This window comes from Haliotis rubra, unplaced genomic scaffold, assembly GCF_003918875.1.
Source record: "Haliotis rubra isolate DU_JTF1 unplaced genomic scaffold, ASM391887v1 Scf275, whole genome shotgun sequence".
NCBI lineage: Eukaryota > Metazoa > Mollusca > Gastropoda > Lepetellida > Haliotidae > Haliotis > Haliotis rubra.
The window spans coordinates 883423-906069 of record NW_025766836.1 but is presented as its reverse complement, the minus strand read 5'-3'; the positions used below and the strand labels follow the sequence as shown (position 1 = coordinate 906069).

Sequence of the window (22647 nt, the reverse complement as noted above, 5' to 3'; positions counted from 1 at the left end):
TCAGCGACTGTCAACGATTAAGGAAGCCTCCATTTATTTTTTTTCTCCATAGTTTTTTTTGTTTGTTGTTTAACGCCGCACGCAGCAATGTTCCAGCTATATGGCGGCGGTCTGCACCAGACAATCCAGTGATCAACAGCATGAGCATCGATCTACACAATTGGGATATGATGATGACATGTGTCAACCAAATCAGAGAGCCTGATCACTCGATCCCATTATTAGGCCCCTCTTGGGTTGGCGTGGTTTTAAAACTGATTTTCAAGCCCCGGTTTTAAAGAAAAAGAACACGTACAAATGCCTCGAATTTCTGGAAATATCTTTGCGGACTATATGGTGCGGTCCCAGTGGCGACCTCTGGAGCTCGACCGACTCGACCTCGCAAACTACTCGACCTGGGGGGGTATCTCGACCTCACAACGACCTCGTAAGGACCTTTACGACCTTAGTTCGATTTTAGTTCGACTTCAGTCGACATATCTCGACTCAGGTCGGCTAAGTTGAGAAGACCTATACTTGAACAGCTAGACCTGTATATCGACCTAATTTCGAATTAATTTCGTCCTAAGTCGACCTGCCCGACCTCTACGCGACCTGTGTTCAACCGGAGCGACTGGTTCTCGACGGAAATTCCATTTTTCTGCCGAGTAGACCCTTGGTTTCCAAATTGTATAAATTACAGGGTGCATTTTCACCAGGTACCCATTCAATTAGAGGACTGCAAAGTAGTAACATCACCATCAGGAACCTTGACGTAAACCTGGTGATCCCCGAGAAGCGAAGACTGCTTACCATTTGGGTGCAGATAGCCTGGCACCTGCTTGAACTGGTGGATGACCTGGAGAATGCTAAACCCTCCTCCTAAGCCAAAGCCTCAGCCGTAAGCACATCAATCCCATCCTTGATGCCTTCAAAGCTGAGTATCGGTCAGATGAGTGCGATCAGAGCAGATGGAATACTGTAGTCCGTGCTTTCAAGGAAAGGTGGCAATTTCCATATTGCACCGGTGCGTTTGATGGCAAGCACATACGCATCAAGAAGCCTCCCAAAAGCGGTTCCCTCTTCTACTACTACAAGAACTTTTTCTCTATCGTCTTGCTGGCACTCGCGGATGCCGACTACAAGTTCACGTGGGTCAACGTCGGGGCCAAGGGATCAGCATCAGACGCTGATGGTCTTCAACCATTCACGAGATCGGATGGAGGGCGGGCGATGAGCTTGTATTCCCGATATGGTGTGCCATACTTCATCATCGGCGACGATGCCTTTCCACTCCGCCCCTGGATGATGAAGTCCTTTTCCATGCGTCAGATGGACCCCGATCAGCAGATCTTCAACTGCAGGTAATTATTCTTTTCCATAAATACCTAAATCAAATTATAACTTACTATCTTTGGGTACATGCAATATTATATGAAAGGTTTTGGATTTTGAATGCATTTGACTTAAAAATGTTTAATTTGTGACTTTTGCAGACTGTCTCAGGCCAGACGAGTGGTGGAGAATACCTTCGGGATTCTGACTATGAGGTTCCAAATCCTCCTCGGCTCCCTAAATAGCTGAACAGATAACTCTGGCCTGCGTCACTTCACACAATATGCTGAGAACGAGGAACCGGAACAGTCAGATGAACCTCATAGACCAGGGGAATGAGGACTGTTCACTCACCCCAGGCGAGTGGCGCTCCTGCACACAGCTGCTTGATGGGGATAACCGGGGTGCGAGGAACGTTACCCCACTAGATGGCGCCAACCAAAGAAACTATTTGAAGGACTATTTCATGGGCCCAGGAGCTGTTCATTGGCAAGGGAAGATGATATCCAAATGACTTTAAAGTGTACTCTATTATTTAGGACTACTTCATTTACAAAGGAACTCTTGTTTGCTTTTTATTTACACTATTTACAATTGGTAAATGCGAAAAAAACACAATTAAAACTAACTATATACATGATGAACAAAACAAACTTTATTACAATCGTACAAGATGTATTTACATTTACACTTAGCAATGGATGGAAAATACACAAAACATATCAGATGAAAAAAATCTTTTATTGGAAACTCATTTAAATAATCTGAAGGTAACATTTCACATCATTATAAAGTGATCATGACAATATATGAGTGTCAGGTTCTACTTCTCAGTTTCACTGTCCTTGCTGTGAGTCCTGAACATGTGACTGATCCTCTGAGGTGTGTGTAGGGTCCAAGAGACCGCTTGGCAGGTACAGAGATATACCTGCTGCAGCACTGGGGTCAAAGTTGGGCAAGATACCAGCCTGTTCCGCTGCTTTGCGGCGTCTTTGAGAGGTTGGTGTGCTCAGGGTGGACCTCTGGGTGGCAGCAGGTTGGTGTGGAGATGATGTGCTACCACTGGCTGCCGTTTGGCTTTTATGAAGCAATTGGGAAGATGGCGACCATTTATGCGGTCGGCGCGGACTAGATTAGGTCGAGTTGAGGTCGAGATAGGTTGACTTCAAGTCGAGTCGGTCGACTCCAGGTTGAGTCCAAGTTGAGTCAAGTTCGAGTTGGTCGACTCAAGGTCGAGTCGATGCCTAGTACAGATCGACTCTAAGACGAACACAGATCGGCCTGTCAGGCCAGCTCGACCTTCAACTCGACAAACTCGACCTAATGTCGACCTAAACTCAACCTACCTCGACCCCATTTCGGACCGAAGGTCGAGGAGGAAGTCGGGGAAAATTTTTGACATGTCAAAAACATTTCAAAAACTTGGTAGACCTGATTCGATCTGACTCGACCTAACTCGTTCTGAAACTTGACCTTCAGGTCGAGAAGGTCGAGTAGCGTTTACTTAACAAACAAACAGACCGACCACCTGTTTATGTTATTAAAAACCATGAGCTCCAAATATTGAAAACAAATGCTGATCTCAAAACCAGCCCATCGTATGGCTGCTCGTTAACGGCCTAGTGACCACTAGTATACCTGCTCATCCCACAAACACACTCACTCTTACCTGTAAACCCCCCGGGGCTGTGGAGGAACGGGTTGTGGTAGAGATTATTCAGTGTCGCCCAATAGTGTTCGTCGGGACTGTGAGTATCCATGGTCCAAAGTAAGAAGTCTCGAGCAATCTGATTGGTTAGAGCAAATTCCAAGAAATGTCGACTAAATGCACCGTATGCGAGACCTTTGGTGATGGTTAAGTTATGAGGAGGTGGTGGCAAGTGCTGGTCAGTTTTGACCAATGTCCCCTCGGACACTGAATAGCGGAAAACAAATCTCTCCAGTCTACGTCTTCTATATACTTCACGAATATCATTAGAACCGTTACATTTCTTCAAAAAATTAACAATTTCCAAATTCGTTTTTAAAGGTATTTCAGTCGATGCAAAATTTAGGAGATACTTCCACTTTCTGTCTTTAATCAACAATTCTTCCATGCAGTTCAAATCCGCTCTCAGTCTGCTGAAATGGGCATAAATAAGATCTTCAAGTCTGGATGCAATAAAAACATTGGGGAAACAGTCTGTGAGCGTCTGGACTGCATCAAAGAATAATGGCGACGCTTTCCTATCCACATGTATACAATAGAAATTTTGGGGTGCGTAGATCACTCTCAGCAACCTCTCTAGGGCCTCGATTCCATCATGTGTCAGGATTGAGAATGCAAGTGGAAATTCAATTTCAATGTTGGAATATTGCCTTTTGTATCCCAGAACTTTCTTAAATGCCCCACAATCCTTCGTCACCTTTATAAACACACTTTCAGGAAACGCCGGAAATTTGAAATTATTTCTCTCCAGATATTCCCGTGAACGAGTAGTCTCACGAACATCTTGTTTGAAGAGCTTATCGCACTTAAACTCCGTACTGTGATATTGCACGTGTGCTGCGTAGCACTGTAGAGGAGTCAGCGTAACAAGCTTATCGATGTGGTGTTTTGTCTTTGCGAGGATCTCCCTCCTCATCCGGGATTGAAAAGACACTTGAGTGAAAAGAGACAGATTTGACATCAAGTAAACCGATGAGAAAAATCCCATGAGGAACAATAACGCACGTTTGCCTCTGAAGCGGGGCATTGCCAGGAATCGCAGAGAATTTGGTCTGTACTCTCTACCGTGTCAGGAGCCTGGGGATGCGATGAGCACGTGTGTAGCTGTGTATCTGAAAGAGATAAAGTAACGTGTATTTTCATTGCCTGTTTATCTGAACATTAGGATGATTGCAATGTTTCGAAGCTGATTAAAAAAAATCTTTAGGGGAATATCTTGCCGATACGAATCCTCCCCATTACATTTTGCTGTCAGTAACTGGCAAAGCGTGAACGCTGTTAGGTTCGTGAACCAAGGGATGAATGTTACTTCTTGGTAGGTTTTAGCGGCACTCGCGTTGAGACGTCGGCGTTTATTTTGGTATATACTGGGCCGACGAGTTCTGTACCTCGTAGTAGCGAGTGAAGAAATATAGTTTACGCCCTGTCAACACTTCAACAGAAACAGTGGCGGATATTTGGAAGCAACACGAGACTGGAGCTAGTTATTTACGAACCGAGAAACGATTCGTATGTGATTGTGTCACAATGATGGCGTTAGCTGACCCGGCTGTAGTAGTTATGACTGAAAGTGATATGTTTGGAAAATATATCAGTCAAGGTGGTAACCTAGGTGGAACGGTCTGATGGATGTGTAGCTCGCTTTGGTTAAAATACGTTTATGTCTTTACACCTTCACAACCGTCAGTGTTGACGTTCGAGGAAGCAGAAGCCCGTCATTGTGAGCGCGAAGATATGTTCTGCCTGATAATGATGCCTTGTTTTTCAGCACCATGCACGAGCTAATTTGCTTGATAACAGTGTTAACACATATACAGAAGCGTGGCAGATACACAACACTTGCTTGATAACAGTGTCAAGATATACACGGAAGCGTGGCAGATACACAACACTTGCTTGATAACAGTGTTAACATATACACGGAAGCGTGGCAGATACACAACACTTGCTTGATAACAGTGTTAAGAGATACACGGAAGCGTGGCAGATACACAACACTTGCTTGATAACAGTGTTAAGATATACACGGAAGCGTGGCAGATACACAACACTTGCTTAATAACAGTGTTAACATATACACGGAAGCGTGGCAGATACACAACACTTGCTTGATAACAGTGTTAACACATATACAGAAGCGTGGCAGATACACAACACTTGCTTGATAACAGTGTTAAGATATACACGGAAGCGTGGCAGATACACAACACTTGCTTGATAACAGTGTTAAGATATACACGGAAGCGTGGCAGATACACAACACTTGCTTGATAACAGTGTTAACATATATACGGAAGCGTGGCAGATACACAACACTTGCTTGATAACAGTGTTAACATATATACAGAAGCGTGGCAGATACACAACACTTGCTTAATAACAGTGTTAACATATACACGGAAGTGTGGCAGTTACACAACACTTGCTTGATAACAGTGTTAACATATACACGGAAGCGTGGCAGATACACAACACTTGCTTGATAACAGTGTTAACATATACACGGAAGCGTGGCAGATACACAACACTTGCTTAATAACAGTGTGAACATATACAGAGAAGCGTGGCAGATACACAACACTTGCTTGATAACAGTGTTAACATATATACAGAAGTGTGGCAGATACACAACACTTGCTTGATAACAGTGTTAACATATACACGGAAGTGTGGCAGTTACACAACACTTGCTTGATAACAGTGTTAACATATACACGGAAGTGTGGCAGTTACACAACATTTGCTTGATAACAGTGTTAAGATATACACGGAAGCGTGGCAGATACACAACACTTGCTTGATAACAGTGTTAACATATACACGGAAGTGTGGCAGTTACACAACACTTGCTTGATAACAGTGTTAACATATACACGGAAGCGTGGCAGTTACACAACATTTGCTTGATAACAGTGTTAAGATATACACGGAAGCGTGGCAGATACACAACACTTGCTTGATAACAGTGTTAACATATACACGGAAGCGTAGCAGATACACAACACTTGCTTGATAACAGTGTTAACATATACACGGAAGCGTGGCAGATACACAACACTTGCTTGATAACAGTGTTAACATATACACGGAAGCGTGGCAGATACACAACACTTGCTTGATAACAGTGTTAACACATATACAGAAGCGTGGCAGATACACAACACTTGCTTAATAACAGTGTTAACATATACACGGAAGCGTGGCAGATACACAACACTTGCTTGATAACAGTGTTAAGATATACACGGAAGCGTGGCAGATACACAACACTTGCTTGATAACAGTGTTAACATATACACGGAAGCGTAGCAGATACACAACACTTGCTTGATAACAGTGTTAACATATACACGGAAGCGTGGCAGATACACAACACTTGCTTGATAACAGTGTTAACATATACACGGAAGCGTGGCAGATACACAACACTTGCTTGATAACAGTGTTAACACATATACAGAAGCGTGGCAGATACACAACACTTGCTTAATAACAGTGTTAACATATACACGGAAGCGTGGCAGTTACACAACACTTGCTTGATAACAGTGTTAACATATACACGGAAGCGTGGCAGATACACAACACTTGCTTGATAACAGTGTTAACATATACACGGAAGAGTGGCAGTTACACAACACTTGCTTGATAACAGTGTTAAGAGATACACGGAAGCGTGGCAGATACACAACACTTGCTTGATAACAGTGTTAACATATACACGGAAGTGTGGCAGATACACAACACTTGCTTGATAACAGTGTTAACATATACACGGAAGCGTGGCAGATACACAACACTTGCTTGATAACAGTGTTAACATATATACAGAAGCGTGGCAGATACACAACACTTGCTTAATAACAGTGTTAACAAATACACGGAAGCGTGGCAGATACACAACACTTGCTTGATAACAGTGTTAACATATACACGGAAGCGTGGCAGATACACAACACTTGCTTAATAACAGTGTTAACATATACACGGAAGCGTGGCAGATACACAACACTTGCTTGATAACAGTGTTAACATATACACGGAAGAGTGGCAGATACACAACACTTGCTTGATAACAGTGTTAACATATACACGGAAGCGTAGCAGATACACAACACTTGCTTAATAACAGTGTTAACATATACACGGAAGCGTGGCAGATACACAACACTTGCTTGATAACAGTGTTAAGAGATACACGGAAGAGTGGCAGATACACAACACTTGCTTGATAACAGTGTTAACATATACATGGAAGAGTGGCAGTTACACAACACTTGCTTGATAACAGTGTTAACATATACACGGAAGAGTGGCAGATACACAACACTTGCTTGATAACAGTGTTAACATATACACGGAAGTGTGGCAGTTACACAACACTTGCTTGATAACAGTGTTAACATATACACGGAAGCGTGGCAGATACACAACACTTGCTTGATAACAGTGTTAACATATACACGGAAGTGTGGCAGTTACACAACACTTGCTTGATAACAGTGTTAACATATACACGGAAGCGTGGCAGATACACAACACTTGCTTGATAACAGTGTTAACATATACACGGAAGCGTAGCAGATACACAACACTTGCTTAATAACAGTGTTAACATATACACGGAAGAGTGGCAGATACACAACACTTGCTTAATAACATCATCTAGACCGAAACGTCGTATATATTGAAATACAAAAATTGTATATCCATAGAACTACCCCCCTTGTTCATCACACCAACTTCTAAATTAAGTGCCACTCAAAGAGGTTAAGAAGTGTAAGAATTGCTAAAATAAGCTGATAGGCCAATATAACCAAAAAAAACCTCTTCAAATCGTCTGACACCTACCTCATTCGCTTAACAGTCTTCTACGTTTGATGATATGTGTTCAGATTATCAAGCGTGTCAATTCACAGTCTGGTTCCTTGAGTATGTTGCGCTGGCGCCAGACTGTGAATGTACTTTCCTGTTGCCTTGCCCTCGATACCATCTATTGGCTTATGGTGAATTTGCTTTCTTTTAAAACTTGAGGAGTGTACAAACGACATCAAAACAATGTTTCTACCTGTCCTTGAATACTTTTCCCACAATGGAGTTGTAATACATGATGAGTGTAGTGAAGAATTCCACAAATGAAAGAAATCAAAACGTTCACGTTTGGACTTTGAAACGGATGTGCTTTTAAACAATCACACCATTGTTTTTAGATTATTACGAGGTAAGACAATATCAACTTTATCAGATCACATTGTTAGATAAACATGTTATTTTACAAGATTATAAAACGAGTAAAACTTAAAAAAGAATAACAAAAACAAACAGACAGTAATTACAACTTTTTGCCCCCCAATAGCCTCTACCTCACAATCCCCTGTTAAGACGGCCGCCTCCGTGGTGTAGTGGTTAGAGCGTCCGTCCGCCCGGAGAGCGGAAGGTCACGGGTTCGATCCCCGAGTTCGATCGTCATAACAAAAGACGTTAAAATATGGTACTTGTTGGTCCCTGCCTGGCGCTCGGCATTAATGGATACAACAAGGACTGGTCGGCTCGGAGTCAGTATAAAGTGTCTGAGTGGGGTATTCATGCATAACTGCGGCATGCTATAGCAGTGAGCTAGCACTAAAAGTCTTAAGTCTGGGCTAGTAGCTCGCTGACTTGGTTGGCACATGTCATCGTACACACTGTTGATCACTGGATTGTCAGGTCCAGGCTCGATTATTTACAAACCGCCGCCATGTAGCTGGAATATTGCTGAGTGCAGCGTGAAACTAAACTCACTCACTCACTGGGCTAGTACAAGGAGCCACACATACACACGCATGCAAGTCGTCATATGAGCGAAGTTATCTCAGGTACGACGTTAAACCCCATTTCACCTCATCTCACCCTCTTGAGACAGATACATATGGTCCATAACAAACCCATACTGAACAAGATACTATTTTGTAACTGTACCAACCCGTGGTACTACAAAGTCCAGGACAGTGTAGATCCCAGTATCGCGGGCTTGTACGAGCCGACTAATGAGGTGCGATGAGGTGAAATGCGGTTATCGTGGCGTTTAGTCTGTCTAACAGTTCCTGAACCACATTCCCTTTCTGCATTGCTAAAGCAGTAAATGAAGCTTAGTCACGACTTCTTTGGCTCTAATGTTCCATCTCAATGGGTCTCCTTTTCAACGTAAATGGAATTGTTTGTTTCTGTACACATTATGGACATTCAGAGACTCAGCGTTATCTACGCCGCGTTCAAAGTTACTGCAATTATCGCGGTGGGCGATTCTCTCATCATGTGCGCGCGCGCGTGTGTGTGTGCGTGCCTGTGTGCCTTTGCAAGTAATAATTCTGTCATTTGTGGCCCCTTTCCGTAACCTCCAAGAAGCTATTCGGCTTGTCCCGGAATAACACGAGTTGGTCACGAATGATTTGTGAGGGTGTGTACTTGTCCGGACTACTCTCACACACGCTGTCTCCAAGCCGACCTGAGTTTTTTCATCAATGTCGATCACCAGGCAGTGAGTGAGTGAGTTTAGTTTTACGTCACACTCAGCAATATTCCAACTATATGGAATATTATCTGTAAATAATCTAGTCTGGACCAGACAATCCAGTGATCAACAGCATGAACATCGATTTATGCAAGTCACATGTGTCAACCAAGTCAGCGAGCCCCGTTAGTCACCTCTTACTACAAGCATGGGTACTGAAGACCAATTCTAGCCCGGATGTTCACGGGTCCAGTGGCGTAGTACATGAACCCCTCGTCCACCGCTATGTAGAAACGTATTCTTCCATGGGACGCGGCAAGTCTACTAGCATGCGGTGTCCTTACCGACATGTTTCAGGAATTGGTGCCATATGTGAAATTGAGTCATTTCCTTTGTTTATACACCTCACTCTAAATTGATATACATTATCACACTTGACTTCTCAGAAAAAGTATGCAAAGTGGGTTGTTATAACTTCCCCAGACTAACGTTTAGTCTCTGAATATATATAATTTTAATAGAAACAAATAATTCCTTTTAAATTGAAAAGGAGCCCCAGTTTGATGGAGGAAATCTAGACTTGCTTCATTGAGTGTTTTAGCATTGCAGATAATACTGGGTTGAAGCAGAGACCATATAATAGATCTATTATCTATTATATGGTCTCTGGTTGAAGCGAAAGTAATGCGGTTCAGGGACTGTGAGACTTCTCTTCACTCACGTTTACTGAGACTTACATTGACCTCGTCCTTCTCTATGTAACGTCGCTGTAGGATCGCTTTGCTAGTTTGTTGTTTAAATAAAAATAATAACTGGCTACAGAACCGGCCCCTCAGCATGATCCCTCCCGTCGATAACAATATCAGGCGGGTGTTGTGACCTTAAAGCTAGAATAAGTTCCCTGATGCTCTAATACCACCATTGCTTAAACAAATTACTATCGAACTTTTAACAAACATTTGGATATTGATATATTTCCCCGAATATTTAAACGGCAGTAAAGAAGGAAAGGTTGTTTATGTTATGTTGTAGAGCACGAAATGTACCCTCATTGCACGCTATTCAACCTTACACGACTAAGCAGAAGTAGAGGCACTTCCGTGTTTAAGTGAGAAGTAGTGCGTAGGAAACACGTATGACATGTTCATATGATCACCGCCCACTGATGAATATTCATGATATTCTACACATAAGACCATTCTACTTTAACTTCTTTGAGTGGCATTTTAGAAGTTGCGAAGTACAATATAGAACAAACCTTATGGATAACAACTTCTTTTTATTCGTGAGTGCGACGTTTCGATACTGATTCTTGTACCGTTGTCAAGCATTCTACTTTAGCTTTAAGGTCACAAGAGGCGTGAACGTTTTCCGAGAAGATGCAGTGACGTAGCTTTTGCTTGTTTGTTGTTTAACGTCGCACTCAGCAATATTCCAGCTACATGGCGGCGGTCTGCAAATATTCGAGTGTGGACCAGACAGTCCAGTGATCAATATCATGAGCATCGATCTACTTAGTTGGGATACGATGGCATGTGTCAACCAAGTCAGCGAGCCTGGCAACCCGATCCCGTTAGTCGCCGCTTACAACAAGCATGGGTTGCTAAAGACAAATTCTAACCCGGATCTTCACGGGTGTTTCTTAACGGTGGTTTTGACGTGGTTCTGAAAATAATTTGCAAGCCCCTGTTTTACAGGAAAAAACAATTCCAGCCCGGATCTTCACGGAAGTAGCTGTAGGAAATAGATATATTAGATATTACAGCCATACGAGAGGTCTGTAAATAATCGTGTCTGGGCAGACGATCATTGAGAATCAAAGACCTCGACCTGATGGACGCACTTTAACCATTAAGCCACTAGATCGCCTATCAATTTCAATGAAAACCCTTGCGTGGCGTTCGGTTCTGAAAGGATAAAACAAAACTGCTGGTGATGGGGACGTGTCTGTCTCTAGTCCCTGAACCACATTATTTTCCCTACTGCCTAGCCCTCCCTGCAATGCTAAAGTCTACATGAAGCAAGTCAGGTTATGAATCTCCCAACTCCCTGCAATGCTAAAGTCTACATGAAGCAAGTCAGGTTATGAATCTCCCAACTCACTGCAATGCTAAAGTCTACATGAAGCAAGTCAGGTTATGAATCTCCCAACTCCCTGCAATGCTAAAGTCTACATGAAGCAAGTCAGGTTATGAATCTCCCAACTCCCTGCAATGCTAAAGTCTACATGAAGCAAGTCAGGTTATGAATCTCCCAACTCCCTGCAATGCTAAAGTCTACATGAAGCAAGTCAGGTTATGAATCTCCCAACTCCCTGCAATGCTAAAGTCTACATGAAGCAAGTCAGGTTATGAATCTCCCAACTCCCTGCAATGCTAAAGTCTACATGAAGCAAGTCAGGTTATGAATCTCCCAACTCCCTGCAATGCTAAAGTCTACATGAAGCAAGTCAGGTTATGAATCTCCCAACTCACTGCAATGCTAAAGTCTACATGAAGCAAGTCAGGTTATGAATCTCCCAACTCCCTGCAATGCTAAAGTCTACATGAAGCAAGTCAGGTTATGAATCTCCCAACTCCCTGCAATGCTAAAGTCTACATGAAGCAAGTCAGGTTATGAATCTCCCAACTCCCTGCAATGCTAAAGTCTACATGAAGCAAGTCAGGTTATGAATCTCCCAACTCCCTGCAATACTAAAGTCTACATGAAGCAAGTCAGGTTATGAATCTCCCAACTCCCTGCAATGCTAAAGTCTACATGAAGCAAGTCAGGTTATGAATCTCCCAACTCACTGCAATGCTAAAGTCTACATGAAGCAAGTCAGGTTATGAATCTCCCAACTCCCTGCAATGCTAAAGTCTACATGAAGCAAGTCAGGTTATGAATCTCCCAACTCCCTGCAATGCTAAAGTCTACATGAAGCAAGTCAGGTTATGAATCTCCCAACTCACTGCAATGCTAAAGTCTACATGAAGCAAGTCAGGTTATGAATCTCCCAACTCCCTGCAATGCTAAAGTCTACATGAAGCAAGTCAGGTTATGAATCTCCCAACTCCCTGCAATGCTAAAGTCTACATGAAGCAAGTCAGGTTATGAATCTCCCAACTCCCTGCAATGCTAAAGTCTACATGAAGCAAGTCAGGTTATGAATCTCCCAACTCCTGCAATGCTAAAGTCTACATGAAGCAAGTCAGGTTATGAATCTCCCAACTCCCTGCAATGCTAAAGTCTACATGAAGCAAGTCAGGTTATGAATCTCCCAACTCCCTGCAATGCTAAAGTCTACATGAAGCAAGTCAGGTTATGAATCTCCCAACTCCCTGCAATGCTAAAGTCTACATGAAGCAAGTCAGGTTATGAATCTCCCAACTCCCTGCAATGCTAAAGTCTACATGAAGCAAGTCAGGTTATGAATCTCCCAACTCCCTGCAATGCTAAAGTCTACATGAAGCAAGTCAGGTTATGAATCTCCCAACTCACTGCAATGCTAAAGTCTACATGAAGCAAGTCAGGTTATGAATCTCCCAACTCCCTGCAATGCTAAAGTCTACATGAAGCAAGTCAGGTTATGAATCTCCCAACTCCCTGCAATGCTAAAGTCTACATGAAGCAAGTCAGGTTATGAATCTCCCAACTCACTGCAATGCTAAAGTCTACATGAAGCAAGTCAGGTTATGAATCTCCCAACTCCCTGCAATGCTAAAGTCTACATGAAGCAAGTCAGGTTATGAATCTCCCAACTCCCTGCAATGCTAAAGTCTACATGAAGCAAGTCAGGTTATGAATCTCCCAACTCACTGCAATGCTAAAGTCTACATGAAGCAAGTCAGGTTATGAATCTCCCAACTCACTGCAATGCTAAAGTCTACATGAAGCAAGTCAGGTTATGAATCTCCCAACTCCCTGCAATGCTAAAGTCTACATGAAGCAAGTCAGGTTATGAATCTCCCAACTCCCTGCAATGCTAAAGTCTACATGAAGCAAGTCAGGTTATGAATCTCCCAACTCCCTGCAATGCTAAAGTCTACATGAAGCAAGTCAGGTTATGAATCTCCCAACTCCCTGCAATGCTAACGTCTACATGAAGCAAGTCAGGTTATGAAATATCTTGGTGTCAGTAAATTTGTATCTAGTACAGGTATACTTGGTGAAGGTGGAAGACCAAAGCTATGTATTAACTATTTTGACAGATGTATTAAATATTGGACAAGGCTATTAAACATGGAAACTAATCGCTATCCAAAGGCATGTTATTAAATGCTTAAGTCATATGACGACCATGGTGGTGTCAAGTGGGTGTCACGTGTTCGTACCTTGTTCATGGAGACTGGTTTTTCATATATGGCAAAGTAAATTAAGCTCATCGCCATTTCTACATAATTATAATTGTGCTTACATGACTGTTCTTGAACCAGAGCTGTACATTTCGAAACTAACTCCGAAAAGAGACCTACTACGTATACTGTGTAAGTTTAAATGCATGAGCCATTAACTTAATGTACAGCAATATCGATATGATAAAAATGTAAATACTGAATAACTGAAGTGTAGAAAATGTTATTATAATGTCATCCAAGTTGTGTGTCACTTTCTATTGGTTTGTCCATACTATGATGAAAGCAGAAAACTGTTGTTACCAAGTTAATTTTATACCTTTCCCACACATGAAAAGTTTAATTTGTTAATGTCTTCGCAAAATCTAGAATGCTTAAAAAATCTTGCAATCTTTTTGAAACGAAATCTACCAATTTAATTTGTATTACATGTAAATAATCACTTCGATGTCCATGCGCACTGAAATTATGTACACTTCTGTACTTTTGGCCACGAGGCCTTGAATACGAATAAACTTCTTCTTCTTATTATTATTATTATTATTACCTTAGAGACTTGTGTAAGTCTACCTCACTACATACACTGTGCCTAGTGGTAGACGCTTCATACTGCCACAAATAAGAAAAACCTCGCACCTTTGTCTCTTTTTAAGGAGACAGGGGACCAATTAACGCTTCTATGTTTATTCTCCTACGATCCAACTCAATGTAAAGATAGCAAACGGGACCACACCCAAACAAGCGTAACGGCCGCGGTGCCAAGCCATGTATTGTATTCTGGTGCATGTGTTTGTTTGTGGAAAGGGAAGAGTTCGCATAGTTCGAGAGATCAACGACAACAAGCCACGTTGACCAGTGTCTAGACGTCCAATGGCTTGTTGTCGTTGATCTCTCTTTAACCTAGCCATAGCTGCTGTGCACAGGCCTTCGTGTCTTTGCGAGGATTAAAGATTTTGAAAAATGTTTTTGAGATGACCCCCGACTCGAAATTCCTCAGAGTACAATACATTATGACCATATTGTATTGTACTGTGAAGCATTTCGAGTCAGGGGTCATCTCAAAAAATTATTTTTCTTAATCTTTAATCTTCGCAAAGACACGAGGGCCTGTGCTGCTGTGTTCAGAAAACAAGGGAACGAATGCCATTCAAGCCGGCAATTTCTGCCTTAATGCATGCATGATATTGTGTTTGTGCGAACTCTTCCCTACCCGATATGCTGACTGCGTGTCATCTTGCACAGACAGCATGGCCGTTGCTCTTGCTGTCAACCACTAATTGGCTCAGTGACTTAACTTGCGACATTTAGGTATAAACAATCAATTAGTATAATCTTTCTTTCTAAAAAAACTATTATTTTTATTGGCAGTTTAGACAGGTATAACTCCCATTTCCGCTATCAAACAACTCTAAATGTCAGATTGCGTTCTGCAGTTTGAGAACTGCATGTTGCAAATAATGCGTTCGCCGTAGTTGTATGCCAAATGGCGCTTAACATTTATCAGCTGCCGTTTGTCACGTCACGAGTAATTACAGTCTTCGATATTTGAAAAAGAATCATGAAATATCCCAATAACTAATTTTACAGAACCAGTGCCTGTGTACCTACAGAATGAACACATGCCATTCCAGAGAAAAGGATTAGAACTACTATTAGTGGTAACAAAATACATTCCAAGTCCGTTCTTAAATTTCCACCCATCAAAAACCGGGTTAGAACTAATCTTCAGCAAACCGTGCTTGTTGTAAGCGGCGACTAACGGGATCGGGTGGTCAGGCTCGCTGACTTGGTTGACACATGTCATCGTATCCCAGTTGCAATGGTCAGTGCTAATGATGTCAATCACTGGATTGTCTGGTCCAGACTCGATTATTTACTGACTGCCGTGATGCATACATATGAACATTAATCAAGCACCGCCCATTTTGCTTTTGATATGATAAAAACGAAACCCCTACCTGTTATTTTATATGCCTTGGAAACCAGGCTGTGACATAATGTAAAACTAACTGAAACAGAAGCAAAACTCAAACTGAGATTTGGTAACAATTTACGGATAGGAATACACAAATACGGTAATGTCGACAATGCCGGAAAGTATGATCACGTGACCATGATTCTCAAGTTGACAATTTGTGCAAGACCAGGGCCGTAGTTAACTTTTATTAATAGGTGTGTGTGTGTGTGTGTGTGTGTGTGTGTGTGTGTGTGTGTGTGTGTGTGTGTGTGTGTGTGTCTGTGTGTACGTGTGTGTGTGTGTACGTGTGTGTACGTGTACCATCCACGTTAAAACAGTGTTTTATCAATACATGTAGTTTGATGCACAAAAATTAATCTGTAAAAAGATTCTAGGGGGGCAACTGCCCCCCTGGGCTCCCTACGGCCCTGAAGACCTGTTTTTATCATGTCAGATGTATCAGTAAGGTTCGTCATCTGATATCATTTATCGCAGCCAAGACATTAGTGCCGTGTTTGGTACCTCGAGGTTGGACTATGGGAACAGTTTGCTTCTAGGCATCAGCATAGAATCAATGAGGAGACTTCAAAAAGTCCAAAATGTAGCGGCAAGAATCGTTACACGTGCCCCAAAGTACCCTCACATTACGCCGATACTGAAGTCATTACAGTGGCTTCCAGTTGCGGCGAGGATAGTGTTCAAAGTACTCTGTATCGCATACAAGAGTCTAAATGGCATAACACCAGAATATCTAAGTGAACTGCTATATCCCTACAACCCCCCAACTGCGATCAATTCTTATTGTTAACTCCTTCTTAGAGACTGGCCTTTTATGGAAAGCGTTCTTTCAGTGTTTGTGCTCCATCGTTGTGGAATGAACTACCCGTCGCCTTAAAACTGTGTCCATCTTTTGTTGCGTTCAAACATAAAACGCATCTCTTTTCACTGCACTATTAACCTGTTTTACGCTGCTTTTAGTAATATTACAGCACAATCACAACGGGGGGTACCAGAAATGGGCTTCACACATTGTACCAATGTGGGGAATCACACTTAGATCTTCGGCGAGACGAACGAACGCTTTAACCACTAGGCTACCTCACTGCCCCCATACCTTGAATAACGCCGGTGTCACGCGGACGTGGGGCACGACTTGACTGAAAGACCTGTGAAGATCCGGGTTAGCATTGGTCGTCAGTAACCCATACTTGTAAGAGGGATCCTAACGGGATCGGGTTGCCAGGCTCGCTGATTTGGTTGACACATGTCACCGTATCCCAACTACGTAGATCGATGCTCATGCTGGTGATCACTGGATTGTCTGGTCCAGACTCAATAATTTATAGACTGCCGCCACATAGCTGGAATATTGCTGAGTGCGGCGTTAAACAACCAACAAACCAACTTGAGTGAAGGACAAATACGCTCGAAATACAATCATCGTTTCGAAAGACAGGTTTGTAATTGTTAAAACTGATTTACATCCGGCAGTGATGTATTTTCAACATCAGTTTGGCATTTGCAATTAGCCGTTGATGCGAAAGAAGTTACCAATGAGTCCATTTCTTTACTCGTCAAGATTTTGGAAATGCGTCTTCTGAAGGAGCTGTGCTTTACTGGAAAACGACTGACGCTTTTGTTCAGAGAAATCCAACACTACTTAAAAACACCCCATACACTAAACTCCCTTTTAATAACAAAGTTTGGTTGGGGTATGTGAATGTATGTGTGAATATATATATGTGTGCGTGAGCGTGTGCGTGCGTATCAATTGAGGTCATTTTCAAGATGCAACAAGCTTTCTCTGCAATACCTTATCTGTAAGAATTGTTAATGGTTGTGTATTACTTGATTGTGCCGCCATCGGCAATATTCCAACTGTATAACAGCGGTCTCGAAATTATCTACCCTGAACCAGCCAATCCAGTGATTTCTGTATGGGCATCGATCGAAGTTATAGTGTCAAGATTAATCCCAAATCCGCTCTGTCTGTAGGTTCCCCCTGAACTTTAACTAAACTCCAAAGTCAAAAGTTCACAACAATCGTCTCCTCAATAGCTATCGAAGTACAATCCCATTGACAAAGTTTATAAATAACAACTTCTTTTATTTCGTGAGTGCGGCGTTTCGATACCGATTCTTGACAACCCAGCTTAACAACGGTACAAGAATCTGTAAAGTTTGTCAATATTGTACCACAACTTCTAAAACGTCACTCAAAGAAGTTACAATCACGTGCATCCTTAAAATCGTTGAGAAACAGGAAACAGCCGCATTTTCTCCCAGTTACTGAATTCTGCGAGTGTTTCACTTTCATTCATGTCTGGTACTGGCATGGCGTTGGCATAGTAACCTTTGAAACACCGACCAACACGTGGGTCATTGTAGGCGTGGGTGTGTTTGGCTTTCACAGGTATAATTACGTCTGTGTCCACAGAGCTGCACTGTATTGAATACAGTACCGAGTACATATCCTGTACGTATCAACGACTTGTAGGAATAACATGAAACTACATGCATTGAGATCGGATTGACACTATGTGCAGTGCTTCCAACCCCATGAGAAAAGAAGCCTTGAGATGCCGGAGTCCAAAGGCCGCCCTCCCCGACCGTGTCCTGAAGACCCCCCAGAAGCCAGAGTGAGTGAGTGAGTGAGTGAGTGAGTGAGTGAGTGAGTGAGGTTTAGTTTTACGCCGCTTTTAGCAATATTCCAGCAATATCACGGCGGGGGGGACACCAAAAATGGGCTTTACACATTGCACCCATGTGGCGAATCGAACGCGGGTCTTCAGCGTAACGAGCGAACGCTTTAACCACTAGGCTACCTCACTGCCCTAAATGGGGTGGAGATGTTCCTCAACCGCAAAGAAGGTCCGGACGTTGCTTATAAATTTTATATTATCAATCACAAGTTTGTCTGGTCTAACTCGGATATTTACAGCCTCCGTGATATGGTTTTAATACTGCTGAATGAGGTGTCAAATAAACAAACAGTTTGACACTGTTTGACATGATCACAATACATTCCGCCATGAAAATGAAACCTTGCTGACTGGCGTAAAATCAGCGCCTTGATGCTATTTTCCCAACAAGTGCCCTCAGGTCGTGACAAATAAACAACTTATCGCGTAACATACTCTGTTTGTACACTGTTTAAATCCTATCATCACTGCCTGTGGTTGAATATATTTATTCTTAAACTCATACAAACAAATTAAAGAGGAAGACTTTTAAAAACCTGGTAAATATTGCCAACAACGCATTAACACGGAATCTATACAAACTTTGCTATTGAAACAACGCCAATATGTCTCGGTATCCTCAGTAAGCCTGCGTGGTATTGTATGTTTAAACTTCAACAGCACCGTGTCCTAAGCCGGATTTCATTCAGAACAGCGTGGTCTGACGTATATTGTTCTAAGCCAAACGAACACACTTGAATTTTCAATTTCTACCACATGGAATTTTTCCAAGTATAACATAAGCGAGTAGGAACACATTATCTCGGCCGTACGCATGTTTGCCATATGGATATTCATAACTTTCTCATAATGTGCGTTAACTCAGAAAAATGAAACTTTAAATTAATTGAATATGTAAACAAACATTCAATTGTTCTCTGCTACCTCAATAACACCTTAGTATTGAGGTTCAAGTCGACGTGTCGAATTAAATTAAATGGACGCAATTTGATATTTAAAGTTTCATAGATTTAATTTATATATATCGTCAAAACGGGATTCTCAGGTTTAGTGTCCATTTCCTGGCAAAGGGTAGGCGCTTTTCCTGTTTGAACTCGACACATGGATGGATTTACTCAGTAAACCATATTTTCAAGGAAAATATTGTTCTTGGACGATTGGAAGCAACTGACAATTAAGCCAGGAGTGTAAATGCATAAGTTATACAAATGTATATCACTATTTAACGAAAGCAATTTAATAGACGGATATTTTTTTCATTTAAATTTAGAATTTTAAAATTTAATCATTTTAAATCCATATTCTGAAACTATAACTGACCCTTTTACCTCCTTGAGTATTTTTGTCCAACTGAAATGTATAGGCGTCTTTGTAAACAAACCCATCTGTGCACTTATAGTTAGTGTACGGAACTCGGAACACTTAATACTATTTGCCACACGACCTGTAACATGTCATAATGTTGAACAGGCGCGTTCGAAAAATATACGATATGTACTGCACAATGCACAGGGAGAATATAACAGTGTTATAACGGGGAATTGATTGTTTTAGCCTCTTGATATATATTCTTGCTATATAATTACAGTTTGGGTTGGGTACTGTCTGTGCCTGAAAACGTTTCTGGGAACGTTGGTAATCATTGCATAGGAAACTAATGTTTGTGGAATTAAGCCTGGATTGATTACATAATTTCTCTCAAGTTGTCGTACGTGCTTTTCTGGTAATAACTATATGTACATATATATGATTAAGTTGTACAGGTGAATTTTCTTCTTCAGATATTTTGTACCTTCTCACGCTTGTTCTCATAGATATGACGGTATTTTGTACCTTCTCACGCTTGCCTCATAGATATGACGATATTTTGTACCTTCTCACGCTTGTCTCATAGATATGACGATATTTTGTACCTTCTCACGCTTGTCTCATAGATATGACGATATTTTGACCTTCTCACGCTTGTCTCATAGATATGACGATATTTTGTACCTTCTCACGCTTGTCTCATAGATATGACGATATTTTGTACCTTCTCACGCTTGTCTAATAGATATGACGATATTTTGTACCTTCTCACGCTTGTCTCATAGATATGACGATATTTTGTACCTTCTCACGCTTGTCTCATAGATATGACGATATTTTGACCTTCTCACGCTTGTCTCATAGATATGACGATATTTTGTACCTTCTCACGCTTGTCTCATAGATATGACGATATTTTGTACCTTCTCACGCTTGTCTCATAGATATGACGATATTTTGTACCTTCTCACGCTTGTCTAATAGATATGACGATATTTTGTACCTTCTCACGCTTGTCCTATAGATATGACGATATTTTGTACCTTCTCACGCTTGTCTCATAGATATGACGATATTTTGACCTTCTCACGCTTGTCTCATAGATATGACGATATTTTGTACCTTCTCACGCTTGTCTAATAGATATGACGATATTTTGTACCTTCTCACGCTTGTCTCATAGATATGACGATATTTTGTACCTTCTCACGCTTGTCTAATAGATATGACGATATTTTGTACCTTCTCACGCTTGTCTCATAGATATGACGATATTTTGTACCTTCTCACGCTTGTCTCATAGATATGACGATATTTTGACCTTCTCACGCTTGTCTCACAGATATGACGATATTTTGTACCTTCTCACGCTTGTCTCATAGATATGACGATATTTTGTACCTTCTCACGCTTGTCTCATAGATATGACGATATTTTGTACCTTCTCACGCTTGTCTAATAGATATGACGATATTTTGTACCTTCTCACGCTTGTCTCATAGATATGACGATATTTTGTACCTTCTCACGCTTGTCTCATAGATATGACGATATTTTGTACCTTCTCACGCTTGTCTCATAGATATGACGATATTTTGTACCTTCTCACGCTTGTCTCATAGATATGACGATATGTTGTACCTTCTCACGCTTGTCTCGAAGATATAACGATATTTTGTACCTTCCCACGCTTGTCTCATAGATATGACGATATTTTGTACCTTCTCACGCTTGTCTCAACGATATAACGATATTTTGTACCTTCTCACGCTTGTCACATAGATATGACGATATTTTGTACCTTCTCACGCTTGTATCATAGATATGACGATATTTTGCACCTTCTTACGCTTGTCTCATAGATATGACGATATTTTGTACCTTCCTTTTAACGCTTGTCTCATAGATATGACGATATTTTGTACCTTCTCACGCTTGTCTCATAGATATAACGATATTTTGTACCTTCTCACGCTTGTCTCATAGATATGACGATATTTTGTAAATTTCTTAAATATTTACGATCTTAACCGTTGCAACAGAAACACAATACTTCAACATAGCCTGTTATCACACAATTTCTTACCCTGATTCTTCAAGTACATAATTCAGATAAAACACAAACATCAGTAAAACTGTATAATTCAAAAGATAACAACTTTTAAGTTTTAAAATGAATATATAACACATGTGCATTAAATACGAAAATGGCACGATGATTTCAACAAAGTTCGAATCAGTCACAAGCGTAGTTGTCACTTACCATTTAGTCTGTCTGCTCCCACTGCATATGAAAAGCGCTTGCGAGGCTAACAGCCACCTTGCCTATTGCTAAGCTGTGAGCTTGGCGGTTGAAGACCAAACTGCCCGACTCAACTGCATCCTGCTACAGCGGAGTTAGAGTAGGTTGAGACTGCAGATGCCCTATTGGCGGTTGAATCAGCCGAGGAGGTAGCCAGGCGGTTTAAACAGTTAAACAAACTTTTTATCAAGTTTAAATAAAAAAAATTCAAGGCTGAAAGAGAACCGTTTTTTCGGGCAACTGTTTCTCATAAGCAGGGATGGAGGTCCGAACTTTAATTATCTTTCTCAACAAACAAAAGAGATTGAAACAGTTGAGGCAGTAATCAAGCTGTCGAAATAGTTAAAACAAATCTTTTATCAAGTTTAAATAATTATTTTTCAGTAAGGCTGCACTAGAACAGTTTTTCGAGCAAATGTTTCTCAGAAGCAAGGAGGGACGTGGGACCCTTAATTATTTTCTCTTCAAACCAAAGTGATTGAATCAGTTGGGGCAGAAGCCAGGAGGTTTAAACAGGTTAAATTTTTATCAA

The 22647-nt window shown here is 41.4% G+C and overlaps 1 protein-coding gene across 1 annotated transcript in view; it reads right to left on the bottom strand.

The window, feature by feature from the left end:
- Positions 1 to 22177, bottom strand: part of LOC124280858 (N-acetyllactosaminide beta-1,6-N-acetylglucosaminyl-transferase-like) — a 29572-nt gene extending 7395 nt beyond the window's left edge. The window contains exons 1-2 of the mRNA XM_046716849.1: positions 22077 to 22177; positions 2984 to 4134 (exon numbers count right to left, since the gene is read on the bottom strand). Coding sequence (XP_046572805.1) covers positions 2984 to 4049 — 1066 coding nt within the window. The 5' untranslated portion in view covers positions 4050 to 4134; positions 22077 to 22177. The remainder of the gene's footprint in view (positions 1 to 2983; positions 4135 to 22076) is intronic.
- Between the last annotated feature and the right edge of the window lie 470 nt (positions 22178 to 22647).